The sequence below is a fragment of the Vidua macroura genome, chromosome 20 (genome assembly GCF_024509145.1).
Source record: "Vidua macroura isolate BioBank_ID:100142 chromosome 20, ASM2450914v1, whole genome shotgun sequence".
In the NCBI taxonomy this organism is placed as follows: Eukaryota; Metazoa; Chordata; class Aves; order Passeriformes; family Viduidae; genus Vidua; species Vidua macroura.
The window spans coordinates 1,484,654-1,506,494 of record NC_071590.1 but is presented as its reverse complement, the minus strand read 5'-3'; the positions used below and the strand labels follow the sequence as shown (position 1 = coordinate 1,506,494).

The 21,841-nt window shown below is 48.2% G+C and overlaps 1 protein-coding gene across 1 annotated transcript in view; it reads left to right on the top strand.

Moving 5' to 3' along the window:
• Positions 1 to 21,841, top strand: part of GALNT17 (polypeptide N-acetylgalactosaminyltransferase 17) — a 212,294-nt gene that overhangs the window by 37,751 nt on the left and 152,702 nt on the right. Inside the window, exon 2 of the mRNA XM_053995477.1 lies at positions 18,933 to 19,116. Within this exon, the coding sequence (XP_053851452.1) occupies positions 18,933 to 19,116 (184 nt within the window). The remainder of the gene's footprint in view (positions 1 to 18,932; positions 19,117 to 21,841) is intronic.

The window sequence follows — 21,841 nt, the reverse complement described above, 5'->3', positions numbered from 1 at the left end:
CAGCCTGACCATTCCCCTGAGCCTGTCCTGTTCCTGGGTGTACTCCTGGTTCCTGGAAGTGCTCCTTCCCAGCAGTAAGAGGACTGAAAATGTATTTGTTAGGCGGGACTTTTGGGGTGTGACTGATGTCATGTTTGGGTTTCATAAGTTGGTTTTCTGTTCTACTGCCCTGCTTGGGGACACTGGGGAGTGACACTTGTGTGGCCAGAGTGCTTCCATGAGGGGCTGCACTCCCACGTGCACAGCTTCCCAAAGCTGTGGCTTTTGAGAGGGAAATTCTCCCTGTTTTTTCAGGCCTAAGCAGTCTTAGCAAGTCTCCAATCTAAAAGTGATTTAGGCAATTTCTCCATATTTCTGTAGCATGTGTGACACCCACAAAGGACTCGTAAAGGGTCACGGATCACTTGCCTCTAATTTTGGTGGTGGTGCAGGGGGGGAATTCCTTCTCTACCTTTAGCTTAGACAACTGGGGATTAAAAATAACCTCAGCCCAAGGAAATGAAGGATCCCAGGCTGTTGGGTGGGATTCAGAGTTATCCATCCAGAGGTATCATCCAGCCCTGATGGAAAGGAAGGGCCCACCAGACTCAGCCAGCCCCGTGGCTGGGTAACACTGAGCTCAGAACTTTGAGAGTTTTAATCCATGTGATTCCAAAGAGCTTTAGGCTCTTCCAGCTCAGCTGGCTGCACCCAAATGTCAGCTTTTGCACCTAACCCTGGGAACAGCCTCCTTAGGGTTTGATTTTCCCCCTTCCTCCGGTGACAGGACATTGCAGCCACATGTTGTTAACTCCAGTGGGGCTTTGCAGAGCAGATGGCCTGGAAGAGTGGCGTGCTGGAAGTGGGCAAAAGCTGCCTTTATGGAGCTGCTGTTGATGGTTTGGGCCATGAGGTATTTGGTAGCTGCTGCCAACACATGGATTTTGTTTAAATTTCACAGAATAGGGAATCATGTGAATCAAAACATGATGTGCTTATTTTAGGCAGGGCAGCAGTGGCCACATTACTCTGAGTAGGGGATCAAACCTGAGAAGAAAAGTTACTGATTTTTTTTTTTCCTGGCCATAAATTGTGATTCCCTGAAAACTTTTTCCAGAATCACATTTTTTTTCTGTTACTAATAGCAGGAAATAGGACTTAGTATCTGATTACTAAGTCTAGGATATAGACGTATCCTTAAGATAGGATTAGGCCTCGTGTAATGATTTTCAGCTGTTTATTATTTCATGTGAGGAATGCATGGCCTAACCCGGAATTCAGAGCCAAGCTGAAGAAATGCCAGAAATACATGCAACAGGGTTTTGGTGGTTTTTTTTTTTAACATAAAGAGGAAGTTACATGCCTGTAATTGTCTGCAGAAAGTAACATGTGGGGAATTATGGGATGAGGGCCACAATGGCGCTGTATTTATTTCAGGGTCCATATGGGAAGCATTTCTCCTGCTGTTTTGTGGACAGACATTCCTGGGCAGCACAAACACCGTGGTGCTGAGGGGCTGGCACAGCCCACACACAGCCCCAGTGTTTGGGGTTTCATTGCCTCTATAAGGTAAGAGGTTGATGGAAGTGCTGGGGGTTGTAGGCATTAAGGTGTCTTGGTTTGAACAGACAGGTGTGTGCTAAGGAAGGCAGGAGCCTCCCTTGAAATGGAAAATGTAAACCCCGTTTCTATGAATTATTATAATTTTGAAATTAAGGGGCTCTCAGGCAAAGATATGGGAATAGGAATAACAGTTCTTTGTTAGGAAAGAAATTTAAAAAAACCAAAAAACCCCAAATCAGTAATCCAAACAACATGCCAGAGTGAGAGCAGGCCCTGGCAGGCTGTGGGTCAGGGTGGTGGCAGCAGTGCCATTCCATGGGGGCTCAGCCCTCCTGCAGTGCCAGCTGTGCTTCTGCTGGAGCAGGATCCTGGACAAGGCTGGAGTTTCCCTCTGAAGCTCCAGGGCTGCTGTGGATGGGCCTGGGCTCCCTCTGGGAATGCAGTGGGGAAGAAAGCTGCTCCTCTGGGAATGCAGTGGGCAAAGGCTGCTGTGCTGTTCCAAGGGCAGATTGGATCCAGGTAGGAATGCTTGGCTGCTCCCCTGGGCAGAGCCTCTCCCCATGGGATGCTGGAATTTTCTCAGCCGTGCAGGGACACTCAGTGGCCATGAACAGAAGAGATCTCCTGGAGGGAGGATTGGCTGTGGGAGAGATAAAGAAAAATGCCCAAAGAACAGCAGAGAACTGCCCCAGCTCTGACAGATGGCAATAGAATATACCCCCCCAAACCATATCTTACAACCCAGGACATAAGGTGGAGAATAAGAGGAAGTTTTATTACAGCACAAAGTCCAGTCAGCTCACATGAGGAGGTTCCATGAGCTCTCAGACAGTGATAACAAGAAATGGGGCATGTGCTCCTGAAAGTGTCCTGCTGGTGATTCATAGAATTATCCAAGTTGGAAAAGGTTCGAAGATCAAGTCCAGCCTTTGGCTGATCCCCAGCAGCCCTGAGTGCCTTGTGCAGTTGGATCCACCAGGCTCCTGCCTTCTCTCCACGTGTGTCCCAGGAGCAGGCAGCAGATGGGATTTGCTCCTGGAGGAGGAGCAGCTCTTCTCCCCAGCCTGGGGAGGGTGGGGAGGGATGTTCATTTTATAACACACTGGCAAGTGTTTAAAAATAAGTCAGCGGAGCAGCAGCCAGCATTGGCTGCAGATCAGAGTTTTGACATTGCAAAAGATAAAAGCAGATTTGGAAAAATTCTGTTCAGTCCTTGCAGTCTCAGCCATGCAATAATCCCAGTCTCAAACACAGGGGATTTTGTGGGGCTCCTTTGCTTTAGCACGAGCACACAGAGCCCTCAGGCCAGGTTCACCTCCCTCCTGAGGGTGATAAACTTGTGCTGATTAACTGAGTCTTGTCCCAGAGTCTTGCAGTCACCTTAAATATATTCATTTATTGCTGTTGTCATTAGTTATTTGTACCTGTGGTGTTTAGGAAACCCAGTCATGTATCAAGATCTCATTGAGTACAAATGAACAATAAAATAGCACGGTGCTTCACAGACCTTACAGTTAATGACTTAACTAATTACTGTAATTAATCTGTGGAAAATTGGGGAATTTGCCCTGGGACCTTTTGAAAAATTAGTAAACATATATTGTTCTTTTTTCTGTCAGATATTCTCATCCTGAGGTTTTTATCTCTGCTCTGGGTTACAGAAGAATAGCCGTGCTGGGACATCAAAGCACAGCCAAAAATGTCCATTTAGCCTTAATTTATGCAGAGTATCTTCCAGTGTCCCCTCCCCTCCCAGGCCTCTCCTTGGGCTGGCAGGATCTCTGCCTGTGCTGGCAACTGGGGGATTTGGGGTGTAGCACATGGGCTATTTCACAAGCCTTGGTCTGAAAACAATTGATCTTTGAGGCTGGTCTAGTTGAAATGAGCAGCACATCCCTTCCAAGCATGTATTGAAAATATGACAAATTATTTGGCCTAGAGGATGTGATACTGTCCTACTAAATGTATCCTCCTGAGAACCTGACCTTTAGAAAGAATGTTTTGTTGTTATTTTTTTAGCAAGATAATTTCTAGTACCACAAACTCCTGCCAGCCCCAGTTTGGAGCTGAAACCTTGAGCAGCACAAATACATTTATTACTTTTGTGCTGTATTTTTGTGTGTTCTATTTGCCCTGTCCTTCCCCCTGCAAAACAGAGGAAAAACCCAGTTCCAGCTGCTCCTTATCTGCCTGGTACCGAAATTAGAGAAGTGATGATGGACACAAGTGGGTAATGGGGGATTTGCCACAGAGAAAACTTTCCCTGGGTCAGAAATGAGATTCAGTAAATGCTCCCCTCCAAAAGCCCTGAGCTGCAGCAAACTGGTCCGTTTTAGATAAAAGGGATCTGTCTTAGGGCTCACTGAAGTGAGGGGAAGGACTCCCAGGGGGTCAGACTGCTCCAAAGCCATCTTAGCACCTCGGGTTCAGGAGTTCAGTTCTTGTTTTAATCCCTAAAGAAGGTGTGGACAGTAATTGCCAAGGCTGCAGTGCCTTCAGGTGCTGTCTCCATGCACCCAGAGCCCCCAGTGCGGGTTCTGAGGCTCAGAACTCACTTTTTTACTCATGCAAATTAACCAAATTGAACTAACCTAACGGCTCACTTTGAAGTTCCTGCAGAGCACAGCAGTGCATCAGGGTCACGGTTCTCCCTGCCTTTCCTTCAGGGAAACCTCACACAGAAACTCCAAATTTCAGATTTCAAAGCCCTGCAGTTTTTATTTCAAGCCTGAATTGTAGTTGATGCCAAATCAGCACCAGCCCCTGAGCATGTTCATCTTAGTAGTTTGGACTCTGGGTTTCTGATGGTGATGTTTCCATCAATCATTTGAAAACTGAGGACAGGTGTATCCAGAGGAATAAATCCAGAGCATCCTGGCATTCCACTTAACCATGGATATGTAGAATTAAAGGGGTTTGGTACCCAGGTAGGCTGAAGTGAGAAGGGTCAATTTTGAAGAAAAGGGGGATGAATGCTGCCATTAGCTGCTGTAATAGCCAGAAACACCAATATTCCCTCTCTGAGGGGAAAAAGGCACTCCAGCAGGTGGGGAGCACTAGAGGATGTTCCTGATGACCTCGAGCATGTGTAAGGGTGAGATGGCTGAGACAGGATGAGTGGATCGTGGTGTGAGAAAATTATACTCACTTTCAAAAAAAATAAGAAGGTTTATTAAAACCTTATCAAAAATACAACAGAAGACTGAATAGAGAAAATAATACAGCACTGGGAACAAAGGATTCTATCACCATGGGCTCATCCACACAATGGAGGTTTCACCTTTTAACCCTTTAGCCCCTCCCAAAGTTCTGTCCATCCACTCCTCCTTCCCTGCCCAGTGCTGGAGATCACTGCCTGACATCCTGACTGGAGCTCAGCTGTTGCCATGGTAACGAGCTGACCCTCCCAAATGTCCCAAACCCAGGACACCCCTGATAACAGCACAAGGGGGGTAAAACACAACTATAAATCTGTAAAACTTCTCCTGACATACATACAGGATATTTGCCTTTTAATTGAGAGACTCGACCTTCCCTTTACTCATCTATAACAGTGGTACAGAAAGTGTAGGAGAAGGGAGGGAAGGAAAAGGAAGGAAAAGGAAGGGCTGGCTGGTGCACAGGGCAGGATTTGGGAATGGGGATGGGCTGGAAGCCAATTACCTGTGGAGATGCAGGAGGGTTGTGAGAACAGGGTTATCACAGCAGTGACTGTGGGAAAGGGGAAGCAGGATGTGAATTTCTAGTGTGATGGGAAGCTTTACACTGGAAAAGCAGCACTGAAGTGCAAGTGCAATCCTGCAGTTGCATTCCATTGTGGAAGTGAGTACTGGAAACTCAAGATTTAAGCACAAAAGTTGCCTTTCCTCACTTCCTGCTCAACATTTGTAATTCTCTTTGAATTACAGATCCAAGTTGCTCTCAGATGTTGTCCAAAGATGGGATATCCTTATCCCTAAACATGGAGAAGTGGATGTAAGGCTTGTGGTTTCTCTCTTGACCACCATCTGAAGCAGGAGCTGTTCTGCTCAGAAGTGAACAATTTCCCCAAGGACAACACAGTCTCTGCAGACTGGGGGGTGTGGAAGGCTTGGCCATGGCAAGAGGGAAGAAAAAAGTGGCACATCCTGGAAAGATGTCCTTAGGAAAGAGTGGGGGGAAAGAAATTATCCCCTTCAGGCCTCAAGTGAGTCAGGGGAGAGTGTGACACTGTCCCCACATAGGAAGGTGTCCCCATTTCAGATCCTCAGCTCCTGGTGTCTGTCCCAAGCTCCCAGTGAGGTCAGACTTTCATTCTCTGCTTGGACTTGTTCTCATCCTGGGGATTTTAAGCACGACCCTCCTCTTCTTAGGGCATCTTTTCCACAGCAGCTCCAGGGGCTGGTGAGCAGGGAGGGCATGGAGCTCTGGGTTTGGCAGGTTGATGTCCACTGAGGCTGCATTTTCTAGAGAGCAGCAGATTCCTGCTAAACCTGACCTGCAAAGGCAGGGAGCTGCTAAATGAGGTTGCTGACCCTGGGTATTGTACAACAACACTTTTTGTTCCACTCTTAACTACTTCAATTTGCTGAAGGGTGAGGAGGACCAGCTTTGGCAGGTGGGTGTTAGTTGTGTTCCTCAGGGAGGTGGAAGAGGGAGGGGAGGATATAACTCACTTAAAGCTGTTGCAAGATGCTCCCCAAATTGTTTAAGATTATTGGTTTGGGAATTAATTAAAATGTGGCCTTAACAATTTGTGTTTCTTCCTTCCTGTCTAGGGCAAGCAGTGGGAAGGCATTCAGAGGTTTTTTTAACTGTAAATATCAACACTAAAAGAGTCAATGCCTGTGAGCTGGGGAGCTGCACGTTTACTCTTTAGCAGTTTTTAGGGGGGAATTAATTAGTATTCATGGGAACCTGGAGGGAGTCTTGGGCCTGATCTTGGCTGCCCCTGGGCAGGTCAGAGGATGGGCAATGCTGGGGTCAGGAGGGGACTGAGGGCAGCAAGGACTGAAGTGTTCAGGGGATGTGGTGTGGAAGAGACTGGAACTCAAAGGGATGGAAGTCAGATGGAGGCAGAATGGAAGGACAAAAGAAGGAGGTGTGTGTTGGAGGGCTGGGAGGGTGGGAAGGAGAATGGAGATGACGAGTGTGCTTGCCTGGGAAGTCGTGGGTGTTTGCTAAGTGGCAAATACAGGGCAGCTCCTCCAGACCAGAGTTTTGTCAAAGGCCATGTTTTGTGAGTCCCCTTTGCTTTCTGATCCCCAAGGGAAAAATGCAGTGGCAAGCGTGACTGTCCTGACACTGGTGGCACTCCCCAGGATGTCTGGGGATCTCTTCCACAGGGCAGGAGGCTGAGGGAGGCCCATGGGGACAACCACACACCTGTGTGTGAGCGATCCACCTCTGGGGCTTCTTATCGTTGAACACCTTGCTCTCAAGAAACGCCTCCAGACACTCCTCTTTGGCTAAAAATGGGATCCTGTGAAATCCTGCAGCAGCTGAGGCTCTCTGGGTTTACCTGGTCCTTCCAGATCAGCCACAGAGCCACCAGGGCTTGGCTCTCAGAACAAGGTGCCCAAAGCACAGTGGTCAGTGCTCAGGTATCACCTGTCACTTGCTGTGGTCACTCCACAGGGAGGGGCCTCTGGAGGAAACGCCCCTGCCATGGCAGGTTCTCTAATTTCCTTTCTCTAATTTTCTAAGAAATCAGGTTCTATCTGTAAACACTAATCCTCAGCTAAGTCACCTTGGGTGAGTTATTTTCTGTGTTTGACATCTAGATAAGGAGTGAGGTGTGTTTTCTCCTGAGTTCTCTGGGAGCCCCAAGCACAATGGGTCTGAGACCCTATTGTACCATGTACCCTGTTGTACCGAGTGTTCTACAAAAGGATCAAGGACAGTCCTACTGCAGGTAGCTGAAACTCCCAGTCCTATATTTAGCTGCCTCTCAGGAGTGCTTCGAGCGTTAATTATGTTTTTAAAGCACTTAGTGCCTATCATCAGAAGCTCTCTATAGAAACACGGAGTTAAACAGTCACAGATCTGGGGCCTCTTCAGAACTGTTCCCGACACAGAGCAGCGTAACCAGTCACAGATGTGCATGGATGGTGCATGCAGAGCTCCAGGCTCACTCCTTGAGGCAAAGCAGTTCAGCTCATGCTTTCCTGGAGCACTTGAGTGGTTTCAGCGAGCTGGGGTTGGTAGCAGAGTCCTTGAATGCACACAGAGCTCTTCCTCCCCCACACAGAGACTGAGTCACACTGGGACAGTCCCAGGTTTTTGTCCAGGAGGTGTCTGTTGTGCTCCTGTGCTCATTCCAACAATGCATCCATTACGTAAAGCACCCTGGATCCATGGCTGCTGTGTTTGTCAGGAGAGTGCAGCTGTGTGCAGGAATAAAGGCATTGCAGTGGAGAATATTTCTCTCTGATGACCAAATTAGCTCCTTTATTTCTGGCTTTGGCTGTGTCACCCCTACGGCCCATTGGCAGAGCACAAACAGATGGAAGGAGTTTGAAGAGCACAAGCACTCTCTGGGGTGCCCTGTATGTGTGAGAGCATGGAGAGCACACCCCAAAACCAGCAGTAAATGGGCTTGGGCACTGAGGGAGGACAGTGTCTGAGCACAGAAGTTAAATGCACCAAGCAAACTCCTGCCAAATGGACTTTCTTGACTTTAAAAAGTAATTAGTGAGTTCACAGCTCAGTAAAATGCAGTTAATTGGGATGTGGCTTGTACATACTTGCTAAAGATGCACTTGTCAACTCAGAATTTCTCTCTCTGCAGCTATGTTCACGTCATAATGACATCCTTTTTCTGGGAAAGCAAATTTTGGGCAGTGTCATCCCTTCTCTAATCTGTTGGTTTTTACAGATTGAGCACATTCAAGGTAGCCCAGGGAGGGATTATTTGGATCAAAGGGCCCCTTTGGAGAAACCTGGAAATGTTCTGAGGGCCCCTGTGCCGTGTGGTGCTGCTCAGGGTTCAGTCCCACAGACCCTTTTTGTCCAGAGGTGCCCAGCCTGTCTCAGTGACCTGGAACTCTGCTTGGGCCGTAGGTTACAAACACCACCAGTGAGTTCCTCCCTTCCCAGACTGCAGGAGAGGGGAACAGGGAGGCCTCTGTAGGGTTTTACAGCCTGAGAGGTGTTTTGGTGACCATCTGCAGTTTGTGCCTCCCCCAGGACTCTGTGAGGAGGTGCCCTGTGCACGGGGCTCACACAATTGTGTAACCTCCCACATACCCACAAAACTGAGCCCAAAACCTGAGCAGCTACTTCTATATTGATGATGTCTGCACTTACACTGTGGTATTTCCTAATTTCTTGTCTTGCCAAATGGCAGCAATTTTTCCCTTTCCAACAGGCCAATCTATACAGAGAGGAAATGTTTTCAGAAGGAAAACAGGAGTGTGCACTAGAGGAAACCACAAACACTAACAGCTTGCTATAGAGACACGGTCTGGAAATAACAGATTCCTTGTGAAAATAAAAATGCTAAATATTATTTATAACCTTTGAATGGGGTTCAAAAACTGTTTGCTTGTGTTTTTGTGGGTTCTGTTCTTTTCCTGCTTCCATACTTGTTCCTGTGGTTCTGCTCCTCTCCCCGGAGTAGTCCCATCACACTGCAGGTGCTGCTCCAGTCACAGCTTCTCTGGGACAAGATGGATTTGAGAAATCCTTGTTTTCCCACCTTTGGCTGTGTGGTTTTGGGCTGGCACTGAAGTTTGACATCTCTGTGCCCAAGCAGCAGCTCTGCCTGGAAGCAAACATGTTGTGATGGAGGTGGGAATGGAGTGTGTTACGCAAAGAACTGAAATTTTGCACTGGAGGATAAAAGCAGCAATGAAAGCTCAACAAAAAGTTTGCCTGAGCCTGGAGTGGTGGAGGGAGCGACTACCTGGGGATGAGCAGTTTGCAGTTTGGCCTCAGAAATCACTGCCTGAGCACAAATGTGAGGGCTGATGTTTTGTTGCTGAGGATGGAAGAGTTTGGGAATTCCTTAAAATGCCTTACTAAAGATGTTTCCAGACTCTTCCATCCTCAGCAGCAAAATGGTTTGGGTTGAAAAGGACATGTGAAGATCATCTTGTTCCAGTGGTCACTCAAAGCCCCATCCAGCCTGCCCTTGAAGACTCCCAGTAATGGGATATCTGTGATTTTCCTGGGCAAAGAGCTGCTCCTGCCATGGTCCCTGAGCAGCCTGGCACGTAGGAAGGAGTGTGTCCTGCCAGAGCGATGTCCTGGCAGCTCAGAGAGGAGAGCAAGGTAAGTTCTCCCTTGCTTGAATTGCAGCCTGCCTCCTAAAAATAAAGCTGCAGGTAATTGCTTAATTCATCACCCAAATGGGCCCTTGGCTGAGCAGTGTAAATATGAAAGGTTGCTTTTGCCCTTGGCCTTGCTCCCTGGAGCTCCTGTGTCCCAAACTGTCCCACAGGCACTGAGCCAGGCACATGTCTGGGAACGTTCTGGGGGCTTCAGCAAAGTCCACCAAGTGCAGAGCTTGCACTCAGGTGTGTGGAGAATCAATACCCCATCAGCTGCGTGGAGCAGGGACCTTGTCTGTCTTTGGAACAGTGCCAGGCCCTGCATTGATCTTTGAAGTTACTGGACTGTGTCAGACGTGTAAAGTCAGGTCCTGCTGTGGCTTATGCTATATGGCCTTGGTAGCTGCTCATACACACTCCTCTTAGGACACTCCATCAGGCTTCAGCTCACTGTGTTCCCTCCCAGCAGATGGATGGCTGGGCAAAGCTCTCAGTGTGGCTCCTTCCCCAGGCTGCTGTCAGGGTGAGGAGAGCTCGTCCACCCTCCTCTCACAGAGCAGCAGCAGCCACGTGCCCAGAGCCCCTCTGGTCCTGCATCCTCAGAAGGGGACTCCAGGCTCGTGGCTGGGCTGGAGCAGCTCCCCTGGCAGGGGCTTGGTGTCTGCGGACGTGTCTTGGTTGGAAAAGACAGGTGTCTGCTAAGGAAGGCAGGAACCTTCCTTGAAACGGAAAAGGTAAACCCCCTCCCTCTGAATTATTACAATTTTGAAATTAAGGGGCTCTCAGGCAAAGATATGGGAATAGGAATAACAGTTCTTTACTAGGAAAATTAAAAATACAAATGCAATAGTTCTAACAAACAAAATAAAATTAAAAAAAAGAAAAACCAATGAAAAACCAACAAAAAACCAAACCACTGCCAGAGTCAGAGCAGGCCCTGGCAGGCTGTGGGTCAGGGAGGTGGCAGCAGTGCCATTCCATGGGGGCTCAGCCCTCCTGCAGTGCCAGCTGTGCTTCTGCTGGAGCAGGATCCTGGACAAGGCTGGAGTTTTCCTCTGAAGCTCCAGGGCTGCTGTGGATGGGCCTGGGCTCCCTCTGGGAATGCAGTGGGGAAGAAAGCTGCTCCTCTGGGAATGCAGTGGAGAAGAAAGCTGCTCCTCTGGGAATGCAGTGGGCAAAGGCTGCTGTGCTGTTCCAAGGGCAGATTGGATCCAGGTAGGAATGCTTGGCTGCTCCCCTGAGTGGAGCCTCTCCCCATGGGATGCTGGAATTTTCTCAGCCATGCAGGGACACTCAGTGGCCATGAACAGAAGAGATCTCCTGGAGGGAGGATTGGCTGTGGGAGAGATAAAGAAAAGTGCCCAAAGAACAGCAGAGAACTGCCCCAGCTTTGACAGATGGCAATAGAATGCACATCCCCAGCCCAAGACAGGAAGGGGAGATGGCCCAACAGGCCTGGAGGGAGGAGCCTGTGAGCATTTTGTCTGCAGAGTGATGGTGGTGGGGACAGAGGTCCTGGAATTAACCTGAGCTCAGGCTGCTGATGGCAGTGCCACACCAAGGGCTGTTTCAGCCATGCAGATCTGGTTGTGGCGCCTTGGATGAAGCTGCTGTCCTGCTGTGCTGTGCTGGGGACCTGCTCTGCGGGCATCTGTTCTCTCCCTGCTTGGGTCTCCTCACTGGTACCTGGCTGTGCTGGGGAGGCCCTGGCACAGGGTGCCCAGAGCAGCTGTGGCTGCCCCTGGATCCCTGGCAGTGCCCAAGGCCAGGCTGGACAGGGCTTGGAGCAGCCTGGGACAGTGGAAGTTGTCCCTGCCATGGGGATGAGATGAACTTTAAAGTCCCTTCCAACCTAAACCAGTATGCTGGGTGCTCTCCACAGAGTCCCCTCCCCTCTCTGCGGGTCTCCTGTGCTTTGTCACTGCTTCCTGGGCATGCAGGTGCTTTGTGGAGATGTGTGCCACTGGAACAGACCAGGGAGCAGCTGCTGGGAAGGTTGCTCTGGACAGTTCTGACCAGCTCATGCAAATGCCTTGCTGTGTGTTGCTGGGGAAATGCTTGTGCCTGAATCCCAGGAATATGAATCCTTGAAAGCAGCCCTTAGGCAGGGCTTACTAAAGCCAGTTCTCTGGAGTTCTCTGACATCTCAGGTGTGGTGTAGTCAGCTCTCTCACTAAATCATCTTAGTGATGGTTTTGATCCTGATTTTCCTTTTTGATACACACTGTGATCTACTCCTTTTTGCCTCTTTTTCCTCCCTTTTCTCCAGTATTTCCAGAATGTGACAGTCCCCTATGTTAGTCAGAGGTATAAATCTGTATTTGTGTCATAACATGCATGTGAGATTGCTGCAACAAACTCCTTTCTTTACCTTTTCTGCAAATCCCCTTCATCCCTTCATGCGCCCAGATCCCAGGCTGTTAGCCAGAATTCCCAGGCAGCTGTTGGTCCTGTGGATGTGAACAAACATGATGGGCAGTGGGCTGGAACCGGTCATTTTGGGACAAACGTGTAACAGCTGTAAGGGATTGGCTTCTTGAGTGGAGTTTCCCCTTTGAGAGGGGCAGCAGCAGAACACAACTGGGAAGGGGGGGCTATACCCACAGGGAAGGGCATTCCTCTCACTGTTAAACTGCCAGGAATGCTTCACATGTGTCCAGGTTTTCCCTGGGATATGAATCACCTTCAGGCTTGTCTCTTGTGTCTGAACAAGGTCTCTGTGCCTGAGACTCCCATGGCAGCAGTGCCTGCTCTCCCTGCTGAGCTGCAAAGAGCTTTCTTTAGCCCATGGGTTTCTGCTCTGCACCAGCTCTGCTGCCAAATTCTGCTTTTCTCAACAAGTTATTTTATCAATGTGAGCAGAGTGGTAAATGCCACTATTTTTGGACTTTCAGGGAGGACAGAGTGATGTCCAAGCTCTTTCACCAGTCCCAGGTGTTGGAACCAAATAAATCATTCCTCAGAGCTAAACAGCCTTGGCGTGGGGAAGGATTTCTGTTGTTTTGTGCTGGGGGCAAATCTTGATTGGGGAATTATCATTTGGAAGCAGAACCTGGTAGTGTAATAGGCTAAATAGGCTTTGACATTGTCCTGATGACTTCGTTGTCCTTGCTCTGGGTGCTGATCCTCCCTCTGGCTCTGAAAGTAATTTTGCTGTTTCTATTTCTACATTGATAAGAAAACTTTATTTTTTAATCCCAGTGTGTATGGACCTGTAAATATAGATTTGTGTTTAAACATTTCAAACACTGAGACTGCAGGCCTGTGCAGTGACTCTGCTCCCTTCTCCATCCTTTCCAAGGAGTGCAAGGTGGGCAGAAACCTGGACATAGTCTGACTGTTCCCATAATGATGTAAGCACAGCTGGGTTTAAAACATTCTTCTACAGGTCATCATCTAATCTAAGCCTAAATCAGAGAATCCCAGAGTGGTTGTGTTGGAAGGGAGCTTAAAGCTCATCTCATTCCCCCATGCCATGGCCAGGGACACCTTCCACCAGACCGGGGTGCTCCAAGCCCCATCCAGCCTGGCATTAAAAAGGTTATATTATTAAATATATTTGAAAATGACCTGTGCCCATCCTGGTTTTGGTCCTTGCCTGGCTGGGCTGCAAGAAAATGTGTTCAATTCCCTCACCCCTACCTGTCACAATTGTTTAAGTGAAATCTTAATGCTCTGTTGGACAAATTCATTTCAGCCGGAATTATTCGCATAATTTTTCATAGGCAGGAGCTTTTTCAGAGATGCAATATGTTGGAGTACAGGTGAAATACGCTCTATTTTCAGTTTGTATCTGCTAAAATCCCTGCTTGCCAAGCCTGGGCTCATTCATCTGCTGCTTTTTCTGAGTTCTCATTTGTCATTCAGTGTGAAGGCAGAGGGTGGGAGTTTTTGTGACCCCCCCCCATTTCTGAAAGTCATCATGCTCATGGTAATCTCTGCAGTAAACCAACACTTCATTTGCATGGTAAAGGACACCAGGCAGCTCTGTGCATTCCTGCACTAGGGGAGATGTCCTGATATGCTAAAATCCAGCTCCTGGAAAAGGACTGTCCAGTGGAAGGGGAAGCACTGACCCTTTAGCTGCAGCATCTGATTTGGGGGATAAATTTTTGATAAGTAGTCAGCCCCAGGAAAAATAAATGTAGGATGTACAGTGAATGGAATTGTATAGGGTTCAGGGGAATACTGATTTTTCACTGGGATCTAGTATTTAAGATCATTTTTAAACTTTATATATCTATTTTTTCCACAGGAGAAAGCAAACTCTAATTTTCTGATCCCTTTACTTTTAGTTTCCCCTGCAGGAGTATGAGGATGCTTTGGGGAGGCAGTGACAGCAAAGGAAGCTGACTTTGTATTCCCTGCGCAGTTGTGTTTGTATTCCCTGCACAGTTCCCACAGCCCTGTGGCAGCACAGGGTTCCACAGGTGTAACCTACAGCCACAGGAATGGGAGTTATTTACCCTAATAACAACAGGTCTCAGCAGGTCTGGCTAAAATTGTGTAAAAACTGCTGCAAGGAGAGAAAATCCCATGCCCCAGGTTGCACCAGGGCTGCAAAGGAAAATTGGTGCCTGTTCTTCTGCCAATCCCCCTTATTGTTAATGAGCCCTCCCTTTAATAGCCTGTGTTTGCAGCGATCAGCAGGACAGCACTAAAGGCTTCAGCAGTCCCCATAATCTCCAATATTCCCTGGGACATTCTGCCCCTTGTAGCAGTTCTGGTTTCTCACACACTGCCCTGAGAGCCTCTCTGGGTGTCCCCTGTCTCTGGCTCCTCTGCAGGTCACACACCCCACATTGGCCATTTACCTCCTTGGTTTGGCTTTTCCCCAGGTCAGAAATTCCCTGCTGGCCTTCAGCTCTCTGGCTGATGTAGGCCAGGAGCAACCATCCCTGTGAGAGCTCTTGGGGCTGAAAACTCCACTGTGCTTCACTGAGTAAGAGCTCTGCTTTGCAGAGATAGCGACTTTAATTTTGCTTTATGGTTCCCGTGTTTTCCAGTACAATTTCAGTATTAATTATTCCTTCTGGAGAAGAGGGGCTTCAAGTTCCTCTTCCCTGCTGGAATGTGGCTTCCACCCTGAGCTGTACCTCATGCTGCAAGAGATACAGATATGGAAAGATGCAGCTAAAAAAAATTGCTTTTCCAGAAATCTTTCCTGTATTAGAATCCCAGAAAGGTTTAGGTTGGAAGGGACTTTGAATGACATCCCATCCCACCCCTGCCATGGCAGGGACACCTCCCACTGTTCCAGGCTGCTCCAAGCCCCATCCATTCTGGCATTGGGCACTGCCAGGGATCCAGGGGCAGCCACAGCTGCTCTGGGCACCCTGTGCCAGGGCCTGCCCACCCTGCCAGGGAACAATTCCTGCCCAATATCCCATCCATCCCTGCCCTCTGGCAGTGGGAGGCATTCCCATTGTCCTGTCCCACCATCCCTTGTCCCCTGGGACCCCTTTAGGTCCTGCAAGGTTGATATTTTCCTTCAGCACCCATTTCTCAGAAATGTCTTTTCATTTCAGGGCTCTTCCTTCTTCCCCAGCACCACCCCCCCATCACAAGTTTCCTCAGCTGAGGGTTGTATGGGAGGGTTAATGGTTTCCTTCATCCACGCTGACGTGGAGCCAAAAGCTTTTCCCCCCTTCCCCCCTTTCCTGGGGAGCCTTTGGAAATGAAGGCTGCAAATCACATTAGATTGTATTTCACTAAAGGCTTTCTCTGTCCTAGAAAATTCCTGCCTCCTCCTGAAATACACTCAGCTTAAGAAGAGACTAATATATTTACTCTAACTGTGCTCAGTCTAGGAATAATTTTGCTGTAGAGATTAAATTTTTATATCATCTTGAAGAAAACCAACTCCTGCCAGTCCCCAGGGATCCCCTGTCTGGCTGTTCCAGCAGGAGGGGCTCGGATCTTGGCAGCTCCAAGTGGTGTCTTGCTTTTTCTTTTCCCTTCTATTCCTGCAGTACAATAGCAATATATTCCATTTGTTCCAAAGTTCAGAATTTTTAGGAGATTTTGAAAAATAAATAATCCTGTTTTAGCTTTGGGTGAGCGTGCCTTTGGGATGAGTGAAGCTTGTGGCTGCTCAGAGCTCTGATCTGCACCAACACCTCATCTCCGTGCAGCCTGTTCCCATCTCCTGAGCTTGCAGAATTCCCTAGGGGCTGAATTCACTCCAAAGATGAAGATTTTTGGTGGGGATTAATGCTGTTTATCACTACAGGTAGGCTGGAGCAGGCATCAGGAGAGACTTTCTGGCAGAGGTTCAGCACTTCTGCTTTGTGCCTGCCCAGAATGATTAAGGATTTGCTCTGTGACTTGAGAACAGTCCTAACTCTTTGCTTTCATCCTTTTCTTTGGGGAAATGAGCTGATGGCACCATGCTCTTTCCCTTTTTTGCTCATGCTGTCTCTGTGTCACTTCTGGCCCTTCCAGGCCAATTCCAAGCAGGTTTCGTGGAATCCCAGAATATCCTGAACAGTCACATGGGCTGGGCTCAGGATAATTCCTGAAGTTACAGCAAAGGCACCCCAAGTTCACAGAAAGGTGCCTGAAAATGTGGTGAATAAAAGCCAATGAATGGATTGACTGGATGAGGATGTGCTGTCACCATTTGTGTTCAGTTCTGCCCCTCCTAAGGCACCTTTGCAGCCAGCTGGAAACAAATTCCTTCCTCTTCTGTTTGGACATGAATTGTCCTCCTCGCCAAACGTTCTTGACTCTTGCTTGGAGCGCCACACACCAGAGTGACATTCCTGAACTCTCCCAACAGCCTGGGCTGGAGAGGAAATGTTGAACCAGCTCAGAGACAGACAGGGGATCCTGCCTGGCACACCCCACCTGGCAGTGTTCATCTCCATGACTCTCCTTGCAGGTGCTCTCCTGCAAGGCAGGTTGATGGGCTCATGGTGGTGCCCTGCCCAGCACAAATGGATCCATGTGATTGATTTCTTTGGTTAGATGATGTTGGTTTATCAGCATTTACCACCTTAAAGTAGTAGAAAGACAGAAGGTGCAGAAATGAACTGAGTGAGCAGAGAGAAATGGGTGCTGGGCTCTGTCCCCCAGGCTGGCGTGGCCTCAGTGGTTGGTGGTGTTCTGAGCACTGTGGGAGATTCCTCACCTCGAATTCCAGGTCCTTCACTGAGGTGCTGTGCTTGGGAGCACAATTCCCTCACCTGAGCCAGAGATAAGAACCTCTGGAGACTGGCTGGGATCTTGCTGGGGATGGATTAGCCTTGGAGGGATCTTCCTTCTCTGCTGCTTAGAGTGTGGAGCTCTGGGACAAGCCTTGGTGTCAGAGTTAATGATCTGTTATCAGGTTGTTGGTAATAACCTGAGCTTGTGATTTTAAAGCCTGCTTTTAACAGAGCCAGGTCCTGGGATGTCCATGGTTCCCACATCCCCCTGAGTGTCCTCCTGCCCCCCTCAGAAAGTCCCCACTTCCCTCCTCACAGGTGTGTGGCTTCAAAGCACAGAAAGTAAAAGCACTGGGGCAGGGAGAAATGTGTTCAAAGGAATCAAGAAAAGCAAAATTTAGCTTTAAAAGCAAACTGGGAGATGCTGAGGGTTCCTGGAGTGGAACCACTTGGGGTTGGGAAGTTCACGGAGTGATCTGCTGAGCTTCTGCAGGCCACAAAGTGCCACCCATCCCAGCCTGCCTGAGGGATCCCCTGGCTCCTGCTCAGCCTGGAGCTGGGAAAGGCAGCCTGGATGTGTGATCACAGCCTGGGGCTCCTGGCAGCTGATTTGTTGTTATTGTCCTCAGATAAAATCTAATCAGTGTGGTCAGACGGGCTCTGATACAGCAGGGAAGGATGTTGGGAGCTTCCTTGTCAGAAGGAATAATAATAATAACAACAACAATAATAATAGTAGTAATAGTAATAATAATAATATCAACAATAATTATGATGATAATAGTAATAATAATCATAATTCTTCCAACTGTGATTTACATTCCCAGCCCATTTTTTCCTGTCTCTTAATGCTACTTTTTGAGGAAAAAAAAAATACTTAAATCTATGAGCAGGCAGGAATGTTTTGTCCAGGACAATGGAAGTCAGTGGTAGGTTTGGGAGCTGGACCATCCTCAAGGTTATTGTCCCTTCAAAAGCTTCAGAGGTGACAAAATCTGTCCTGTTTTCAGGCAGGGCTCTGCCATTGAAACAATGGGAATATACCCTGGTGTCTTTCATTATAAAAAAACCAAACAGACAAAAAAGCAAACCAAAATCCATCATTATTATTTTTGTGTTTCTGACAAAAAGAGAGTGAGTCTCTGCTAATGAAAAATATTTAAATTCCAGGTATCCTATCTAATAAATAATAACATGAGCAAGGACTTGGCTTCCTACAGCCACCACCAAATCATCCATGGAGCTCTTTATGTGCAGCTCATTTTGAACTTTGCCTATTTCCTTCAGCTATGCAGATATAAATAAATAATTCCCCTTGATAAGGGTCTAGGAACACTGTACTTTAAAAGATAAGAAAGGTTTGAGGGGAAATTGTTTTTAAATCCCTGCCATTTGTATGCTGTTCACTGTTCATACTGAGCAAAAATTCATTCAGCTGGCACTTAACCAGCCCTGTTTTATTCCTGCTCTGTGTTCAACCTATCCTTCTCCTGGGGACATCTAACCTTCCATGTAATTACCTCTGAGAGTGGGCAGGAGGCCTGAATAACCTCCCCACCAGCTGAATAAATGCACAGATCCTGGGACAGGTTATCAGCCACACGCCAGGGGCAGGGCTGGCAGGAGCAGTGTGCCCGAGCCCTGTGTAAGGAATTGCAAGACTTGAGTCATTTTTATTCCAGCATTGGGCCAAAGAAGGAGGACATGGAATGTCTGCAAAAAAACAACCCAAACCAGCCAGGAACCCAAATCAACCAGGATTTTTAGAGGCTTTTTTTTTTTCCTTTGGGAGTTGGAAAAAAAAGCAATGGGTTTTACCAATGATGGGTTTTACCAATGATGAGTTTTACCAATGAGGAGTTTTACCAATGAGGAGTTTTACCAGGGATGGGTTTCACCAATGATGAGTTTTACCAAAAATGGGTTTTACCAGGGATGGGTTTTTCCAGGGATGGGTTTTACCAGGGCGTTGTGTTTGTTTTCCCCCCAGGTCTCTCCAAGTCCCTTGGTCTCATTGAGGGCTATGGTGGCCGTGGCAAGGGTGGCCTCCCAGCCACTCTGTCCCCTGAGGAGGAGGAGAAAGCCAAGGGACCCCATGAGAAATACGGCTACAACTCCTACCTCAGTGAGAAGATTTCCCTGGATCGTTCCATCCCGGATTATCGCCCCACCAAGTAAGTGCCAGGGGCTCCAGGAGGGAATGTTTGTGTTCAGGAGTGTTGGTGCTTTCCCAGTCAGGTTTGGTGCTGCTGGCTCTTCCCTTGTCGTTCACAGGGCCCTGCTCAGTGATGAGAAACTGGAGTAGCTGGGCTGGAGTGAGCTTATGGAATCACAGAACCACTGAAACCCTCAAAGGTTATTGAGTCCAACCATTCCCCAGCGCTGCCAAGGCCACCACTGGCGTGTGTCCTCAAGTGCCACATAACAGAGCTGTTAAACCTCTACAGGGATAGGGATGCACTGCTCTGGGCAGCTGTGCCAGGGCCTGACCACCCTTTTTGTCAGGAAATCATTCCTAACATCCAACCTAAACCTCCCCTGGCACAACTTGAGGCTGTTTCTGCTTGTCCTGGCAGTTGGTACCTGGGAGAAGAAACTGATCCCCACCTGGCCCCACCTTTATTCCAGGTAGTTGGAGAGAGTGAGAGAGTTCATCAAGATGATTTATTGGGGGAAAAAAAAGTTAACTTCTTCCCAATCTGTCTCTGTTTTCCTAAAGCAGTCCATGATTTTGGGTGGAAGTGATGGCATCAGAAACTCAGCTCTGCTTTCACTGAGCTTTTGGTGTTTAATACCCTGTAAAAGTGTGCAGAGATTCTCCCTCCCTCCCTCCCTCCCTCCCTCCCTCCTTGTCAGCTCCTTCATGTCCCTGCAGGACCTCCAGGGCCCTTGGGCTGCCCTCAGGCTCCTCCCAGCATAGGGATCCTCCAGGGACACTCTGGGATCTCCCATTGGAGATCTGGGCCTTTAAAGGGAGTTTCTGCAGTGGCAGTATCCTTCCTCTCCTTTTTTGATTGAGCTTTTAAGGTGCTGCTGATGTTTACTTGCCAAGCAGCACAGGAGAACAGGCTTTAGAAGAGGTGACACATCATTTTGTTAAGAGGATGAGGAAAGATACGCTGCAAGTTTATCTTCATGAAGGTTAATTTTAGATATGGCTGCCAGAGTGTTCCTCAAAAGAGGAAAGTGTCAGTTTGTCCAGGCCTGGAGTAAAATCCCTGATAAAAAAATGAGCTGAGAGAGGTTTAGATTGTGAAAGATCCATGTCCAATGCCTGTGTCATTGGGGCAGTGACAATGCTGTTGCCTGGCACCTGCAGAGCATTGAAAACCATGCAGCCAGGGATGCAGCTCTGTGTGTCAGGTGGTGGCACATTGTCCAGGCTGTGGCAGCAGGGGCAGCTCTTGTTCCCTCTGTCCCCACAGCTCCAGATTGTCCAGGCTGTGGCAGCAGGGGCAGCTCTTGTTCCTTCACCTCTCCAGGTGCTGCCTGAATTCTGAGCAGCCCCTTGGAGCATCCAGGGCTGTCAACCACTGACAACAGAAATCCCTGGATGAGTTTCCAAAGGAATGGAGGCCCAGGCTGCATTGTGCTGCTGTAGCTCCTCCAGGCACGCTGAATTGCAGGTACAAACTGCACCTTTGCCTCTGTGATATGCAAATCCCAGCACAATGCTGGATCCTTGGAGCGAGACCCTCTCCAGCACTTACCTGAGGCTGAGCTGCTGATTTCCATTTCTCATCCACAGCTCTGACTTCCAGCAGAGCCAGCATTACTTGGCAAGAATTAATTTGAGAAATAATGTTTCTTTTCAGAATTGGGGGGAAGAAAAGGATAAATTCTGACATTTTCAGGCTTGCGTTGTATTTTTCCTCAGTTCTACTATCCATCATTCCATGGGAGAGTGGGGGAGAGGACAGGGCACAGCACTGCATTAAAAATGCTTCAGTTTGGAGTTGGGCTGAGACTTGGGAGGGAAATTGTGAGTACTGAGTGCAGCTGCACAGCTTAGTGCCTTTTATCTGTGTAAGAACTTCAGGAGTGCCTTTTGTTTATTGGTTTTCTTTTTGGGGATCAATTGTCTTGATATTGTAAGAGTGTAATAGGCTGGAGTTTGCTGGAGAATTTGGAAAGTTTCACCTCTTCCTACCTCTGACTTCAAGGTTCCCTTGCTATTTAGTGCATAAAGTTTTATGGCTGATTTTATGAAGGGTTGAACACAAACCATTTAAGTCAAGTATCTTGGTCTCTGATTAAAATAGATTCAAGTCAAGGGAAATTAGCCTAAATGGCTTTGAAATTGCAGCATTAGTGGGGAAAAACTGTTGAAAACCCTCCAGCTGATAAGCATTACAAAGCATGTAGTAGTTTTAAATGTAATAGTGAAGCTGTGTGGTTCACTAAAGGCTGCAGAGTGTCTGGAATGCCAATGGACTGGCACTGGTCCTGGCACAGGCTGGCACTCCCCAGCCTTTCCTCTCAGTTTCCCCTGTTTTTAAGGAAAGATTCATGTGGTCAAGTGCAACTGCCCTGAGTGCTGAGCAAAGCTGCATCAGAGCTCCGAGGCCTTTTCCTGCTCCTTTTTTGTGCCTGTGGCCAAAGGGAAGTGGAGCAAGGAGAGTTTTGGGGAAGTTTGGCACATTTTGTGTATATTTTTGTATCTCCAGCCTCCCTGCACCTCGTGGTCAGCACCACTGAGGGTTCAGGGACTCAGACATCCCTGCTCTGAGGGATTTCAGGAGCTGTTGGTGAGGAGGAGCCAGTCCAGCTCACAGCTCAGGGCCTCTCAGTCCTGCCCAGAGGCAGAGAAAGGAGAGTTTCCCTGGGAAAATGGTCCCAGAGGTGTGTGGATGATGTTCAGGAGAAGGTGATGTCTTTCCTAGCACCAGGAGCTGTGGC